The sequence below is a fragment of the Lycorma delicatula genome, chromosome 4 (assembly GCF_047948215.1).
Source record: "Lycorma delicatula isolate Av1 chromosome 4, ASM4794821v1, whole genome shotgun sequence".
NCBI classification, from domain to species: domain Eukaryota; kingdom Metazoa; phylum Arthropoda; class Insecta; order Hemiptera; family Fulgoridae; genus Lycorma; species Lycorma delicatula.
Genome location: NC_134458.1, coordinates 23,057,896 through 23,076,524, shown reverse-complemented (window position 1 = coordinate 23,076,524; position 18,629 = coordinate 23,057,896). Strand labels below are relative to the sequence as shown.

The 18,629-nt window shown below is 31.5% G+C and overlaps 1 protein-coding gene across 7 annotated transcripts in view; it reads left to right on the top strand.

Moving 5' to 3' along the window:
- Positions 1-18,629, top strand: part of LOC142323195 (Fanconi anemia group J protein-like) — a 428,180-nt gene that overhangs the window by 314,426 nt on the left and 95,125 nt on the right. For 6 of the 7 annotated variants that reach the window (XM_075362519.1, XM_075362514.1, XM_075362518.1 and 3 more), the window contains 5 exons: positions 3,034-3,266; positions 5,370-5,459; positions 9,604-9,739; positions 13,180-13,398; positions 17,219-17,389. In XM_075362519.1, coding sequence (XP_075218634.1) covers positions 3,034-3,266; positions 5,370-5,459; positions 9,604-9,739; positions 13,180-13,398; positions 17,219-17,389 — 849 coding nt within the window. The remainder of the gene's footprint in view (positions 1-3,033; positions 3,267-5,369; positions 5,460-9,603; positions 9,740-13,179; positions 13,399-17,218; positions 17,390-18,629) is intronic. The other variant, XM_075362517.1, reaches the window with a different exon arrangement.

Here is an 18,629-nt window from a genome sequence, read left to right as displayed (position 1 = left end):
TTTCTTTTTTCCATCTTTCTAACGCCCTTGACGTTGAATTCCAAGGTGCCTGAGGCCTCGGAGATGAATTCTTCCGATCCTCTGCAGTAAATTGCGGAGGATGTTTTGCTACCGGCATCAGAGTCGAGACTCGATGCACTCTCCGCTTAAGTGTGTGGGGAAGCTGAAATGCTCGCTCTCTCATTTAGAAGCCTCCGTGCTTTCGGGGGCTCAATTGTTTTTGTCCAACACTCATTATCTGACTCCATTAATTTTTTTTTTTTTTTTGATTCCTTGAATGGGGATTTTCTTGATTTGAACTTTGACTTGCGATGTTTTTGGCTCTTGCTTTCTTTGGGCTTTCGCTTCATTTTTCTTTACCTTAGAACTAGTCGTAGGCTCATTCGTAGGTTGTACAGATTTTTTTTTTGAGAAACGTTTGCTTTCTTCTCCGTCTGTTTTTGGCTATTTACTCTTGATGCTCAATCGTTCAATTCTTCATTGATGATTTTTCGAGCATGTTTACTAGGAGTGGTGCTAGTTAGGAGATTTTGTCGTCTGGAGCTACTGGAGCCTCAGCAACCTGAGCATAAGACGCAATTTTTGGCGGTGTACTGAGCACTTTCCTAGCTTTCAAGTAGCTGATCTTTTGTATGGTCTTCATCTCCTGAACAGCTACTTCTTCCTTGTAAGTCGGACAATTCCGAGATCTCGCAGAGTTGTGTCCATGACAATGGGCTCTTAAAGTTGGGTCCCTGCACGGGTCATCATGACGTAATAGCTCACCACAAACACACATTTGTTTTCTGGTACATTGCGCCGCTTTGTGTCCGAATCTCTGTCATCCAAAGCACCGCAGAGAAATCGGGATAAGCGGACGTACATCTAGTCTATTGAAACCAGACTTTATTTTCTCTGGACACTTAGGTTTATTGAAGGTTAGAACATGCACCGCAGATGGTAGAACTTTATTGCGTTGTGTGTTCGATCGTTAACACCCTGCAACTCCTTGTTCATGAAGTTCTTCAACGATTTTTTCCTCTGTGCAGTTCAGCAATTCCCTGCACACGCCTCTCCTTTTGAGATGTTTATCATACCATGTGGTGCAACCTCAATGACCATAACTCTAATCTTCGTGGCGTTAAGTTTCCGTATTGACTGTGAATCGTTAACTGTTTCTACAAACAGTCCAATACCAGTCTTCCTTGTTTTCTTAACGGGCCCTCCTTCAGCTTCCGTGACGCCTCAAGTTACGAAAGGGCTAATCTTCGAAAAATCCCCTTTTTTTTCTAGAACACTAAATATTTTGGAATCAATCCACAAAAGGTCCAAACTTAGTTCGATCAGTCTTTACTACATCACTAAACTCGACGCTCCTCCTTCTCTTCACTTGCGAAGACAAAGGCTCTCCAGGAGTAAGGTTTTTATTTGGACCCTCTGCCACAGAAAGTTGAAAATTAGATTATAAAAATGAGATGCCAGAATATGTTAAAAAGTGCGGGAAGAGAGGCAGTTGGGCGTGTTTCGGATCACTGATCCTGCTTGGGTTCCCCCAGTCAGCCGCCTCCTACAGATTTAACCCAGGCTGGGGAGTCAAGTACTGCCTGATCCTCTATATCGATGTCCCAGTGCTCACACATAGCAGTAAGGGCTTCGATATCCTTACACATGGGACAACCTCTGCCAAGGCCAAAGTGACTGACTTGCACTGGGTAGCGCAAGACATCAGCAGAGCACACTCACATTAGCCCATCCTCAACCTGGTTTCCCACCAGTAGGAGGGATGAGCACTCCTGTCCACAATTCGCCCATCTTTGGCCCTGTTCGTAAAAACAGATCATAGTCATGCCTCCCCTGCTGCAAACTGCATAACTGAGAAGCACAATCACAACTAGTTTGCACAGTTCGGATCCACCATTTCCATATAACATAGTACATGTGTATATATCTTTCCAATGCAAGACTAAAGTAACTTCGTGTAAGTACTTAAATTCTGTTGACCTCAATGTAGAGCTAGACTTACATCATTTTATATTTATGAAATATGCCGTATTCTCACCCATTATTCTTTTATAGCATTTTTTTTACATATTTTTACTTGGATTTTTATTATGCATACAGTAGTGTGTAAATTAACCTGAAGGAGCATTTTTCTGTTCATTTTGTAGCTCTACTGCTTCACCTTGGATTACTTCCATTTTAATTAAATGGAATTATAGTTTCCATTTAATGTCTAATTAAATTGAAGCTACACTGCTTCCATTTCATATGTTTTCATATAAATATTATGTTGTTTTGTTTTATCACCATAGTTTAGAAATATTATTTTATTTGTGTAATGCATGCAAAATAATGGATGTTGGAAAACATTCAAAAATTGTGTCTTTTAAATCATACCTGTAGGACTCAACATATAGCTTTTGAGTGTGCTGTTGGATTATGTACTGTGAATGTTATTGTATATTTTTTTAAAATCAATTGGTTCCTTCTCACATCAAAGAAAATACTACTGTGGCTGTAGAAAAAAACTTGTCTATCACAGAATAAGTTGTTTGTGAGTAAAAGTAAAATTGATCATAGATCATTGGTTGCAGATTTAAATCAAGAGTTATTAATCAGTAAAATAAACATTCAACACGGACTACTTGAAACTTGATGGGAAGCTCACCAGCCTGCTAAAAAACAGTTTATAAGCAGTAATTGTACAAAAAAACAGCTCTTACTGATCAAATCATGTGTAGACTGGACCAAAGAAGACCTTAAAAATATATTCCAACAACATTTAGTATGATTTCATGCTGCCAAAAAGGTGAAAAAGAATAATAAAATTTTAAAAGAATGATTCAACATTTAATTGTTCAAATTCATTTGTTGGTTGGCATTCAAGTGCCCAAATAAAAATTTACTGTACTTAATTTATATAGCTTTACTGACTAGCAATTGTTAGTCAACCAGATTTATAACCAAAAAGTGTTAAAATGTGAAAATTTGATAAATATATCCAGATTTATTTTCTTTCATGCACTGATCACTGATTACAGTTTTTGTTTTCAGAAAAGGCACTTAAAAATGTTCACCTCTGAAAGTGTAAACTCATTAGATTGCAGCACACCTGTGAAACACAAAGCATCAGAATCTCCTAAATCAGTTATTCCCATTTCCATTTTGAATCTTGATGTAGCTAAACATAGCCCACAAGAAAATCAGTTAGAATCACCAAAAAATGAAGTTGAAACTCCAAAATTACAAAACAACAATCAGTCAAATTCATCTTCAGAAATTTTCAAGTAAGTAGTCCAACAGAATGTAAGTTTTGTTTTTTATTATATTGTGTGTTAGACTAATGCTGAAAGTTACCTCGCTTGCCTTTCTGTGGGAGGTAGACAGTTTAGAGTCCAGCCAGACCAATTATATTATAACGTTAAATAATTCATTTATAACCAATTATATTATTCATTATAACAATTATATTATATTATATTATAAAGGTACCTGGACTGTCCATTGGCCACCACTCTATTTTTAGATTTTAATTAACAACAGATCTTGGCTTGGTGATATAGGAATATAACAAACTAGTGATATACTCACTAAATAAAAAAGGATACAGCTGCCTATAAAACCTAAATAAAAAAACCTGGATGTAATGTCTGGAGACTTATAGAATGTCTTATAAATCAAGCATCAGTTTATATTTTTATAATAGAATTTTCTAGAAAACCTTTTTATCAAATAACTTACTGTTTTTTAACTCGAGTTAAAATACAATAAGTTATTCTGTTTTCAGTTATATTTTTTAGTATATGTATTGTGATATAAATTTTCTATTTATTTATTTGTGATTTTGTACGTATACCCAGACATCCAAGCCAACCTGAAGTTGCCTAAGTTTAGTGAACGTATAGCTTTTTTGTATGACCAGGGTTGATTCATGTGAAATCTGATCAGAGTATCTAGTACAGTATCGGCCTGCAATTGGACAGCAATAATTACAAAGTATTGACCACATCAACTGATTGAGTTTCAGACTTTCAGGCGTATTTGTGATATCTGTTTTTGTGGGAAAACACTAAGAAATATTATTAACACCTGAACACTAAAAACAAAAGAATACCACCGTAAAACCTATTAATCAAAACAGATATTTAGATCTGAAGAAATGCTGTACTAAAATTAAAATAGTCATAATATATAAAAATATTTGTGGACAATAGCATGCGATGGAAAAAGAGAAAACAAAATGAAGCAATTTTAAAGGGATCCTTGTCAAAACAAGGAACAGCAAAAAAAGGCAGGTGTAGAAATTCCTAATTTTGAAAATCCAACTAAGAAAACAGTATACACAAAACAAAAGTATAGTTAAATATAAAAAAAATAGTAAATAAGAATTAATACAAACATCCATTAACTGAAAGTAATCTTGGCAGAATATAAAGGGCTTTTAATTAGAAGGAAAAAGCAGTATTGTAAAATAAATTAAAGTTCTGGCAGGTCTAATGATTAAAAGAAATTTAAACAGTTTGTATATTTCATCCATGTTATACCGTACAATACTGTCATTTAGTATGCTAATTAAAATTTGTACAGTAATGCCTCATAACTTGGCAATTAAACTTACAATCAATATGAGTGTAATGAATTGTTGCATAATCTTTTAGGGATATATTAGGTTCATGGGTGATAATCCCATAACTGGGTGTTAATTAAAATTCCCAGTAATGGGATATAATCAGCGATTAGTTGATAAAACAACTGAAATTGATTCTCATGTTGTGGTTCATGAAAACAGATATAGCTGTGTGAAACCAACAATTCTGTTGGATATGAAGTAAATATATCAGGTAGCATTTGAAGTTCATGCTCTGAATTGCAGAACTCAACAAATTGGTTTAGTATTACCAGTTTAATGTGATGATGGGCCATGAATTTGATATAAAGTTCAGGAGTGAGTGTCCTGATTTGTTGATGAAGACCGCCTGAGTTCCTTGAACAAACAAAAACACACACTTTGTTTAGATTTATCATTCTGAATCACAGTACTCAACAATACGTTAGTTAGTACTTGTTCAGTGTGATGATAGGCCATGGCATAAAGTTCAGTAAGTATGCTGATTTGTTGATGTAGATTTAAGCACCTGAGTTCCTTAAACAAGCAAAAAGACACACCTTGTTTAGATACATCAGTCTAAAATAATAATATAAATAATATTATTATTAATTACAATAATATTTGAATTCAGCTAACAAAGATGTTTGTAAACTCCTGCTTGAATATTAGATGATTAGTACTTGTGAAGGGTTATCTTGATGAAATAATAGTATATTTAAATTTATTATTTAATACCATGATTTTAATCCAGTGTCACTTATTGAATATTTTGCTGTTTCAGCTTTCCAAAAATATTTTATGCTACTAGAACCCACCAACAGATTGATGAAGTTATTAAACAGTTTAGAATATTTGGTCATAAAAATATTAGGTAAATATATTGTAAAACATATTTTTTTATGTGATTATATGAACATTCTGTCTGCATTATACACATAGCCGAACACATTTTCTCTTGTTAGTTTCTGCCTTTACAGCTATTCTTTGTAATATGGTAAGAAACTACACCTTAAATTTAGATTCTAAATTTTATCAAAATTGAAGAAACGTGCAATTTATATAAAAAGTGATGAGGCAAAACATTTATCTTGAGTATTTGCAATACTATATTGTCTTAACATAAAAAACAAAATACATTTTTAAGTAAAATATATTACCCAGTATTCTAACCAAAAGTTAAAAAATTTGTGTTTTGTTTATGAAGATTTTGTCTTACACATGTTAAATTCTACTGATGAGATAAAGGGACCTAATGTGGTGTATGTAAAACAAAAATTTTGACTGGAAGATGCGGTAGGGTATTTTTTTTTACCATGGCATTTTTTGAGATTTCAGTGTTTTATTTTTATTAACAATGATTTACCATCTGAAATAGATTTTAAAAACAGTTCAATTAAATTGTTTCCAGGTATTTTATTGCTTTTGTTATCTGTTCTCTAATGTTTTGTACTAGTTAGTCAATGGATTTCTTTTCACCAATAACATATTTATAGGATAATAATGAGGAAGTTCATATTGTAAATACATTTGTAATAAATAATTGGATTAGTATTAAAATTAAAATAGAACGTTTTTCACCATTAGTTATGTAATAAACTAGAAATATGATTGTTATTTTATATTACTTTTATTCTCAGTTTTTATAACTGTTACAATCCTCAATTTTATCTGATAAGCACCTGACCTTCAGATTAGATTTCTTTGTACTGCCACACAATATAAAACAGAATTTACAGATAGATTAGGAAGAGTTACCTCTACCACAAAAGAGACATACAACCTTATTTAAAGTATTACTTCAGAGAGCTTTCTTGATAGCAGATCCACACTCATAGTACTTTTGAGATCAGTGTATCATTACCCAAGATAGGATTAGCAAATTACTGATGAACAGTTTTGTCAACAAGCTAAATATATGTGACGACAAATTCTTTTACTCCAGTATTTCTTAAACTCCATGGCCTGATGATTTGATACTGATTACTGGTGAGGAAAAAGTAAAACACTCTTATCCTATAATCTTAAACTTACGACTACCTAACTTAATTATAACTGGGGGGTGGTGCTGGAGAGGAATTCTTTAACAAAGAAAAAATATTTTTCAAATAAAAAATAGTATAAGATTTTGTAAAAAAATTTACTGTTGTCACAGGTACCATCATATGTTAATTTCTTCATGAAATTTGGCCTTGTGTAAGAAGGCTTACTCATGTGAATTTGTGTTGAGTACATACCTACTAGTTCCATTTCTTATGTTATTCAAGGGTTATTCAATAATTAATTATAGACATAAATAGCTGTGTCAGCAAAACAATTGGTAAGAGGGTTATGATACTTTCAGAACAGTAAGTCAGTAACCTTGTAATGACTTTTGATCATCTATTTTAGTAAAATTGTTCTCATTATAACTTCAAATTCAAAATATTATGATAATGAGTCCTCTTGAAGTCTGCGAATTAGTTGAACAGCTTGCAGCGATCCAGTTTTTTGCTTTCCGAAGGTGATAAACTGGTTAATATTTACTTTGGTATTATCAAAACAATACGGATAAAGTCGTATAAACTGCAGAAATGTTTTACACGCAGGTGGATCAATCTTTGGTGATCAAAGAGCACCATTCTGAATGTCCAGTTGAAGTTTCACTCCCTCATCAAAACAGGCTAATGGTTTACAGTTGAGACTATAGCTGAAAAATTACAAGTAAGTGTTGGTACAGTTCGTAATATTGTCACTTAGCTCAAGTACCATAAAACAAGCATGGGTTCCAAGAGAACCCATCTCACATCGTGATAAGAAGTTTAATGATAAGAAAATTGGCTCTGATATCAAAACAAGAATTTCTTTGCAACAGGCTGATTCAGAAATGGGACATGTTGCTGGAGATTATGTCGAAAAACGAAAAAATGTCACATCGATTAAATAAAAGATTTTAGCCTCAGAACAAGTTGTGTCTTTAATTAATCAATGACCCTCATAGTTATAAGTGTCTAAATTTCTCTTAAAATCTGTCTGCCTACAATTAATTATTAATTATTCATAAATAGATAATGAAGACATCACAGTTCCAATAGCTTTCTTCTGTAACCTAATTAGATGATGAAATCCAGTAAAGTACTAAGTATTTTACATAAGAAATTTATCAATCTTTCATAGACTGTTCTCATCCATATGTCATACCAAGCTTAAATATTATTTTTGAAATAAAAACATTGAAGCCTTTTTTTAAAATGTAGCCTGTGTAAACTGCACTGTCTGTGTCTGTAAGCTGAGTCATATTGTCATTCCAAGGGAAGTTGTGATCAACCTTTACACTGAAGAACTTTGCTAATAAAGACTGTTTTATAGTATTGTTTCTGTATTGTTCTGTAGTGTTAGCTGTATTTACTTTTAATAATTTTAAAATTAGAATTATTTTTATTTATTAATCGATTACATTGAATAAGATATTGAACAATGGAGCATACAGTTTTTTCTGAAGTACTCATATTTATGTTAGAACTGCATGACGTCAGTGTTATATTATCTGAGTAAAATTATACTTGGCTCATTTTACAATCCCTCAGCTCATTGATGTAAAAATAAACTCAGACTTAATATTGAACCTGGTATAGTATTCCAGTTAATACTTCAGTAAATTGAAGCTGATAATTTCTAACTATTTTTTTTGTCTCTTTCTGTCACTGTACGTGTTGTTTTCTGTTTATAAGATGTGATTTAAACTAGTTATAGCTACATTTGTTTTCTCCAATTTTTGTCAAAGTATTTCAAAATTCACACGTTAACTGATAAGAAAAAGATAACTATGAATTAAATCATTTACTTAACTCTTTCAAACTGACTAGCACAAGGATGTGTTAGCCTCTGGCTATACGCCTCTGTTATTAATGTGTTTCTGATTAGTCTTTTAACTCTGTTGTCTCTTTGATTGATGTATTTTTCAGTACTTAAGTGTACACGTTTTCTTGAAATTCCTAATTTTTTCAGACATATTATCTCATACAGTGATATTTGAATGTTTATTATACAAAGAGTGGAATTTTTGTCTTTCTATATGCAGTGAATTTTTGTAGGACTATACTTATGAATAGATTATATTATTAAAATTTAATGTTTAAAAAAATTCTCAAAGAATAATTTTAAACTATTTATAAAAACCTTTTTTGATATAAATTCACATATGAAAAGCAGTTGTGTTTAGTTTTACATTTATCTCTGTCTTATACATTATAAGATTCATAGCAGATACATATAAATGATAAATAATTTGTTTCACAATTTTAGTTTATCTATTTAAGCTGTAAACAGTCAACTATTCGCTCAGATTTTAGATTCGTTTAAAAACTATTATCACAAAATATTATTAACACACTAATTTTTTTTTTAATGAAAACTGTAACGGAGACAAGCATTATATCAATCTCATCTGAATTTGATTTGCTTCTCAAAATGTAAGTTGGGTTTGTTGCACTTTCTCTTAAACCTTCTTTGATGTAATCTTCAAGGAAAATCCTCACTTATCCATATGCTAGTATCATGTGGCATATGGAATTATATCATGAATCATTCAGCCAGGCTTTTGCTGAAAAGTGTTTTCTCATTTACAGAAAATAAAAAATAGTTATTTATTTAAAAATTTTCAATAAACTGAATCAACATGTGAAATCTAATTACATCTTCACACTGTACTACATCATATAATAATACTTAAGGTCTCGTCTTTCTCATTTGAAAGACAATCATTTGAGGCTTATCCATTAAATTTTTAAATCTATCGATCCTCAGTTCTGCCTCTTGGCCATCGTTTGTTAATTAGTTCTAATTAACATTACTTTCTGGGCTTACACATCTAAAATGTGATATGGCTACATTACTATGTCATTTTATGAACAAATGACACAGAACCTTTAGATATTCTGATTAAATAAAATTGTGACCAGACTGTCCTATACTCACTCAGTGAAAGTCGATAATTTATTTCAATTATTATTTGTCAATCAATTTTTGTTTTGTAACAGGATGACCATATTATCAAGCCGTGACCGAACTTGTGTCCACCCAGAGGTGAGTCGCTGCCATAATAGTGAAAAGAATGAGATGTGCAATCGTTTATGTCATCCACCTGAGTTAAATAATTATGGACAGCTTGAAATGGTATTTTTTTTAGTTTGTGTGTGTATATATATATTTTTTTTTTTAATTATCAATTCATATGGATTAAATAGCAAATTAATTGTTTTGCTATCGCTTTGTGACTGAATGTTATATCTCTTATAATTTTAACAAAATAAAATTTTACTCGGCCTAGAATAAGATTAAATTATACCTCTGATTGTTACATACGAACTTCTTGGTTAACAGCATGCTGAAATAAATGGAGACATAGAGGAATTGTAAATAGAAATAACTTACCAACTAATAGTAAACTATTGTTATACAACCTTACTGTATTTCCTAACTGAATTTTTATGCAGTTCTTATTACATTCCCATATGCACATAGAAATTTTAGTTAGTTATGGATTTAATATGTTCATTAACTCCCAAATAAGCTACTAAAGTAGCTTATAATTTTTAAGTAGCACTTTTTCCTTATATTAATTTAATTTTTTAGAATTATGATTTTTAATTTTAAGTGAAGCAATTTTACTAAATTTTTCACAATGTGACTATAGTGCAATCATCTCTGTAAATAAAAAAACTTCATGCTACCACATGAATCTATTATGTGACCATAATGGATTCATGTGGCAGCAATTTGAGCCTTTCATTTGTCATGCAGTCACACATTTATTAGAGCTAAATTAAAAACTCACTTTTGTGAAAGAAACTATGTTTCCTTTTTTCAAATTTTCAGAATAAAAATTTGTTTCTTGTTGTGAAGTTCAAAATCTCTTGTTGGATAATCAGTTAAAAAAAGTATAATACACCGTTATTACATATTTGTACATGCAAATCAAGGTACTTAGTGAAATCAATATGTTTAACTGATATGAGCAGCAGATAATATGGTTGCCTAGGCACCCAAATAATCTTATTTAGAATCAAGTTTATTGTTGGTGATTCTGGGTTTTGAGGAATAGTTTTGTTCATAATATTGACCCGACAGTAGTTTGAGTCGCTTTCTACGACCTGGTTATCATCACTGCTTCCATTCTTTATTAAAATTTGTTTTATTTCTTAATTTTACATGGTTTTCTTTACATTTATTCATTACCTCTTCGTAAAGAATCCAGATATTTATTTGTCATTGACAACATCGATCTGAAAAAAACTGCAATTATACATGTATTCATGTTCTTTGTACTGCAAATGGCATGCTAGTTAGATACACAACTGGAGGCCTAAGATAATAATGCAGTGAATCTGTGACATTAGAATTATAATAATAAGAAGCAGGCATTAAATTTGCAAATTGATATTTTCTATTTTTTGATTGTGGCTTTGATATTTAATATTTTTAATTTATGTCAGACTCTTATTTTTTTTTTAATATGATTTGACATGAATATACAAAAAATGAATTAAATAAATTTAAAACATAACCTAAGTAATGTAGTCTAAACTGGCTTTTTGAAACCGGAATAGGTATAAATGCCTACTCTAGGACAGAGGAAGAAAAAGAAATCGTGTAATGAATTCATACTTTAAAGATTCGCAGATTATTTCATACTTTATTAACATTTTAATTTACATGTAATAAATTTCAAATAAAATTATTTTAGAGCTCTTGGTTTCACAGCTTTTCACGCGTACATGTTTTTCAGCATTAATGAAAGATTCTGATAGCATTATGTTAAACCATAATTATCAGTTTTTCCTTGGTTCATAACTATGAGTCAGTTTATTTCTGAAGCGGTTTTTGTTTTTCTAATTAATGTAATACAAGAAATTAATTCTTGACAGTAACTTTTAACAGATCTACCGTTAGTGCACGTATCTTCTAGAATAGCAAATCATTGAATACAGCGTCCATTTTCCTGGTCACCTCACGATTTACCTTACGACGATTTACCTTCCCACTTAAATGAAAAGAGCCTTATCACTAAACACTAAGTGTGTTACAAAATTGTCATCTTCTGCCACGTGGTTAAGGATGAATTCACAAAACTCCACACATCATTGTTTGTCATCTTTGTAAAGAGCTTGCAGTAACTGAATCCTGTATGGTTTCATAAGCAAATGTTGATGAAAAACATGCCAGATAGTCATTCTGGGAGTGTTTAGTTCTCTACCGGCACAGCAAGTTGTTTTTCGGGGACTACATGAGAAACTGGTGGATGTGCTCCACATCTTCATCTGACACATGGGGTCAACCACATGATTTCCCCTTACACAGACAATCCATATCTTTAAATTGTCTATATCATCACTTAATGCTGTGATTGGTAGGAAGTTCAGCACTGTTCAGAACGGAAATCACGCTGAACAGTAATTACAGACTCACACTGCACAAAGCGTAGAACACAAAATGATTTCTGTTGTGGAGTCACCATTTTGCTATTTTCTCTAACACTTAAGTGAACAAAGTTCTTGTGTTATCTAGCGGCAATCGCATGAAACTCGAGAGTTTCCTCTTTCTAACAGTACTTTGCTTGATCAAAATGGGTTAAAAGCTGAATAGTTATGAAATTTTAAAATCATATGATTCTTTTTGGGCCACACTTTAAAATCACAATGACTAATTTGTGCTCTACTAGCTTAACAATGACTGTGTTAGTCAGCAATGGGTTGTAAAGGCAGAAAAGAGTATGAGTTAAAATCTGCCATAAAACCTTATTTTTAACCTAATTTAAGAAGAGATATACATTGGAGACTCAACCTACCAAACATCATTGCCATTGAACACACAGACATAACAGACAGAATTGCCAACTTGATAGATCGCCTATGAAGAAACACAACTGTTTCTTTGTTTATTCACAAGCAGCAGCTGTATAAATATAATTTCATCAGTAAAGCTATAAAATCGTGTTACTAATTACTAATCGTGTATCTAATTACTTTGTGTACTCACATATTTGTTTTATACATTGTGAACACTTAGTTTATTTAAGTTCGTGTAAAACATATGCACTGTAATCATTTTAAATTAAATCTTTTAAAAAATTGCAACTATATTTTTTTATTGAATTTCAATCATTGGTTTATTGAATTGTCTTTCAATCATATTGGTTCTTGACCTTACAGTGTTCATGCATGTCTGTGTTTATATGGCAGTGAGTTAGTACCGCTGATGTTCATGGGTTAGCATCTATTCTATATACTTCTTGCGTTAGTCCACTTAAAAACTTTACTGATCTATAAGCTATTGCTGCAACAGGTGCTCTTATTCTTCCAAGAATTGAAATATAATAAATTTTTTTCAATGTAAGAAATTATTGATCGATAAAAATGATAAAATCTTCATTCTATCAGTTTTATATTGTGTATAACTTAAATTAATATAAATTAATTTTTAAAGCTTGCATTTTAGATAAAGATGCTAATATGAATAATTAAACTGCTTTTATTTAAATTTTATATTTATGATGAAATATTAGATAATAACTATTGAATTCGTTGTATATTATTTTACTATTATTAAATTTACAGGAAAAAAGATGTATTTTCAATGAAAATGTGGACAGGATAAGTTTTCATAAAAAGCTAGAATCATCTGGGTTTCCAGAAATATGGGATATAGAAGATTTAGTTAAACTTGGAAAGAAATGGAAAGCGTGTCCATACTTTGGTGCTCGTTCACTTAAGATCACAGCTGATATAATATTTTGTCCTTATAATTATTTAATCAGCCCCATAATCAGGAAAAGTGTAAGTTATACAGTAACATTTATTTTTTTAAATTAATTTAAATTAGCACATACAAGGTGTAATCAAAAAGTAATGAGAATTTTAATTTTTATTGAAAAGAATTTACTTTCTCTTTTATATTAATATTGTTCCCTAGAAATGCCAGCATTTTCTCTATCTTCAAAATATTTGTGGAAAGCATTTTTTTAAGATCTCTTGGCAATTTTTTACTTTACTCCATCTATTGTAAATTGTTATCCTTTTAATGTTCTCTTAATCACTGGGAGCAAGATAAAAGATAAAGTGTCATATCTGGAGAATACAAAGGTTGCAGGATCAGTATGGTGTTACTTTTGGCAAAATAACCATGAATTAATTAGTGAAGTGTGAGCTGGAGCTTTATCGTGGTGCAAAATCCAAGAATTGTTTGTCCCATTTGTTGTCATCTTCTTTGGGTTGCCTCATACAAACTATAAAATTACTAAGTAATACTGTTTGTTAGGTGTACAATTTTGTGTAATAATCTATATTGAATGACCCATTGTAATCTAAAAGAACAGTAAGGAAAATTGTTACATTTGATTGAACCTGGCATACGCTTTGACTCGTAGAATGTTAGAAATCTAAAAACCGTTGGTAGGTTACAAAATTTAAAGAGGGAAATGGGTAGGTTAAATGTAGATGTAGTAGGTATAACGCAAGGTTCGGTGGGAAGAAGAAAATGACTTTTGGTCAGGTAATTTTGGAGTAATTAACTCAGTGTCAAATAATGGGCAGGCAGGAGTAGATTTCGTAATGGACAAGAAAATAGGGAAGAGAGTAGAGTATTTCAAAACGCATAGCGATAGAATCATTGTAATAAGGATAAAATCAAAACCTAAACCGACAACGATTGTTAACGTCTATATGCCTACAAGCGCCCATGATGATGATGAGGTAGAGTGTGTATATGAAGAGATTGATAAAGCAATTAAACACCTAAAAGGAGATGAAAATTTAATAATAGTTGGAGATTGGAATGCAAGCATTGGAAAAGGCAAGGAAGGAAATACAGTGGGTGAATACAGGCTGGGCAAAGGGAATGAAAGAGGGGACCAGCTTACAGAGTTTTGCACAAAGTATAATTTAGTAATTGCCAACACCCAGTTTAAAAATCATATAGAAGAATATACACATGGAAAAAGCCAGGCGATGCTGTAAGGTATCAGATAGATTATATCATGGTTAAGCAAAGATTTAGAAATCAACTCATCGACTGCAAAACTTACCCTAGAGCAGACATTGATAGCGACCATAATTTAGTGATAATGAAATGTAGATTGGAGTTTAAAATCCTGAAGAAAAGGTGTCAGATGAATCAGTGGAATTTAGAGAAGCTTGTTGAGGAGGAGGCAAAGAAGATTTTTGAGGAGGACATTGCAAGAAGTCTGAGTAAAAATATAAGGTAGAAGATATAGAAGTATGAAGAATGTTAAAAAGGAAATTCTTAAATCAGCAGAAGCGAAATTAGTCAGAACAATGAGAACTGGTAGAAAACCTTGGATATCAAAGGATATATTGCAACTGATGGATGAAAATACGAGAATGCTAGTGATGAAGGTAAAAGGAACAATGGACAATTAAGAAATACACTAAACAAGAAGTGCAAATTAGCAAAAGAAGATTTGATTAAAGAAAAGTGTTCAGAAGTGGAAAGAGAAATGATCATTGGTAAAATAGACAAAGCATACAGGAAAGTTAAGGAGAATTTTGTGGTACATAAATTAAAATCTAATGTGTTAAATAAAGATGGTATACCAAATTTTAATACGAAAAGAAAAGTCTGATAGGTGGGTGGAATATACTGAAGAGAGGAATATATTCTAATATATTTCTGATTAGAGGAATATATTATTACATTAAGAGAGGAAGGATAGTACAGAGGAAATGAATTAGAAACTGGTGTTATAGAGGAAGAAGAGGATGAAAAGGGAGATACAATACTGAAATCTAAATTTATTAGAGCATTAAAGGATTTGAATGGGAGAAAGGCTTCTGGGATGGATGGGATACCTGCAGAATTACTGCACAGTTCAGGTGAGAAGGTGATAGATACAAACTGGTATGTAATATTTACAAAAAAGAGGAAGTTCTGTCAGACTTCAAAAAGAGTATTATTGTTATGATACCAAAGAAAGCAGGAGCAAATAAATGTGAAGAATACAGACCAATTAGCTTAACTACTCATGCATCAAAAATTTTAATTAGAATTCTGTACAGTAGAATTGAAAGGAGAATGGTAGAAATGTTAGGAGAAGACAGATTTGGTTTCAGGTAGTGTACCCTATACATTACCTGATACCAAATCTGTCAAGGGGACAAGGGAAGCAATTTTAGCACTCAGATTAATAGTAGAAGGAAAATTAAAGAAAAACAAACCAACATACATGGCGTTTATAGACTTAGAAAAGGCATTTGATATTGTAGGCTGGAATAAAATGTTCAGCATTTAAAAAAATTTAGGATTCAAGTATAGAGATAGAAGAACAATTGCTAACATTTACAGGAACCAATCAGTGATAATCAGAGTGTAAGAAAGAACAGTAATAAAAAAGGGAATCAGACAATGATGTTCCCTATCCTCGTTACTTTTTAATCTTTACATAGAAGTAGTAATTAATGATGTTAAAGAACAGTTTAGATCCAGAGTAACAGCGCAAGGTGAAAAGATAAAGATGGTATGATTTACTGATGTATAGTTATCCTAGCCGAGAGTAAAAAAGATTCAGAAGAAACAATGCATAGCATAGATGAAGTCCTACACAAGAATTACCACATGAAAATAAACAAGAGCAACATTAAAGTAATATAATAGAATAGTAATATATAATATAGTAGAAATAAAGTAGATGGACCTCTGAATATAAAAGTAGGACAAGAAAAGATTTTAGAAGTAGAAGGTTCTTGTTATTTGGGAAGTAGGATTTCTAAAGATGGATGAAGCAGGAGCAATATAAAATGCTGAATAGCATAGACGAAACGAGCTTTCAGTCTGATATATAATTTGCTTACATCAAAAATTAATTTAAACATCAGGAAAGCATTTTTGAAAGTATATGTTTGGAGTATAGCTTTATATGGATGTGAAACTTGGACAACCGGAGTACCTAAGAAAAAACAAAGCTTTTGAAATGTGGTGCTACAGGAGAATGTTAAAAATCAGATGGGTGGATAAAGTGACAAATGAAGAAGTGTTGCGAGAAATCAATGAAGAAAGAAGAATTTGGGAAAAATACATCTAAAAAAGGGAAGAGACTTATAGGTCACATCTTAAGGCTTCCTGAAATAGTCGCTTTGATATTGGAGGGACAGGTAGATGGGGAAAATTGTGCAGGCAGGCAACGTTTGGAATGTGTAAAGCAAATTTTTAGGGATGTAGGATGTAGGGGTATACCAAAATGAAACGACTGGCACTAAATAGGGAATCTTGAAGAGCTGCACCAAACCAGTCAAATTACTGAAGAAAAAAATAAAATATGCAACTAATTTTATGAGGTGACAATGGATCATGCTCTAAAAATGTTATTGTCAGAATTGAAGTAAGTTCTTCAAACTAATTTGTGTGGTGTTGTAAATTTTTTCTTTTAATGCTTTTTTTCTTAAATTTTCATTTATAAATCTTTTATAATACTGAAAATGACTCTTTAAAAATTTTAATTTGCATCTAGTTATAGGTTTTTGTTTTTCTTAAACATTTGTTTTGCATTCTCTGAGTCATTTCATTTCAATAACCATTTAGCATTGCCCTTAATTTTTAATTTTTAACCTGTATCTTTTTGTATAACAAATTATTTAATTTCAGATGGAGATCAGTTTAAAAGGTCATATTATTGTTTTAGATGAAGCCCATAATATAGATCAAGTATGTAGAGATTCAGTTAGCTTTTCATTAAATGAAAATTTACTTATTAGTACAATTACAGAATGTGAAGAACTTGAAAAAGCATCAGAAATGAGTACAGATTACAATATGGTAAGTGATTTTCTTAACTTTTATCTATACTTTTATATGAAGTTTGCCCAGGGTAAACTCAGAAACTATTGAATTAATGTAATTCCTTTTCTGTTCAAAGGCTTATTTCTTCTTGAGTAACGCAAGCTGTATAATAATCACACCACCCTATGAATTTCACCAATCGTACTCCTTCAACATAGTATAGACAATAATAATACACAAATAAATAATAAAAACTGATTACAAAAATACCATTTATCAAAGGTCTGCTAAACTCTGGGATCTGGTTCTTCAGGTCCACTAAAGGGGTTACTACCAGGACTGGTAATGATGTGAGCACTTATACTCTGCATCTTTCAGATTAACATTGTAAAAAAAATGAAATTGTACTTTCTTCAAAAAGTTTGAATTTCAAAGTTATCTTTACTTATACATTGACGTACCCAAAAACTAAGATATTTCTGCATATATGTGTAGATCACTTCCATTTGAAATCATGGGCTCATGTTTTTCCATGCATCTTCATCCTACATGCATGCATGTTCATATTCATTTGAATTAACTTTACGTGTACACACATCATTTAATGTTGTTTTAATCTAACCTTTGTTTTACTTCCCGTGCATATGTAATTCAGAGGTTTTTCTTTAAAACCAAACAGTCGGGTAATTAAAAAAAATTTGTGTAGAATTTAAATCTAAGTAAGGACTTAACCACCGTATTTCTTATTATGAAGTTTTATTACAGGATTTCTTCTGCATATAAAAAACACAGTTTGAATTTTATTAAAAGACATCAAAGTCCTAATTACTTTTACTGGCTCTTAAATGGCTTATTAATAGTTTTCTATGATTTTATTTTGATTATCTTTCAAATTCAAGCAATGAATCATTTTTAAAATATACTGTGGTTTCTCCTCTTATAATGAAGCAACGATGGTGAGAGGGAGAAAGCAGAGACAATGAGAAATTATGTGTTTGGTATGAAATAAATTTTAAATAGAACAAAGACAGCCATTATATTGTAAAACATATACACAGTTCTGTCATTTAAAGAGAGCAAGAGTATCATAGAAGGGGTAACCTGTGCCAGATGGTAATTCCAAGAATTCATGGGAAAATAGTGCTCACTAGAGCAAGGCAGATAGAGAAAAATCCACATGGTACAGCCTCCTGGCTTGATAGGAGAGCACATGAAGTAGACTTCAAACATTTACTGCAGTCTTCATTTGTTCAATGAATATATAACTTCCATTATA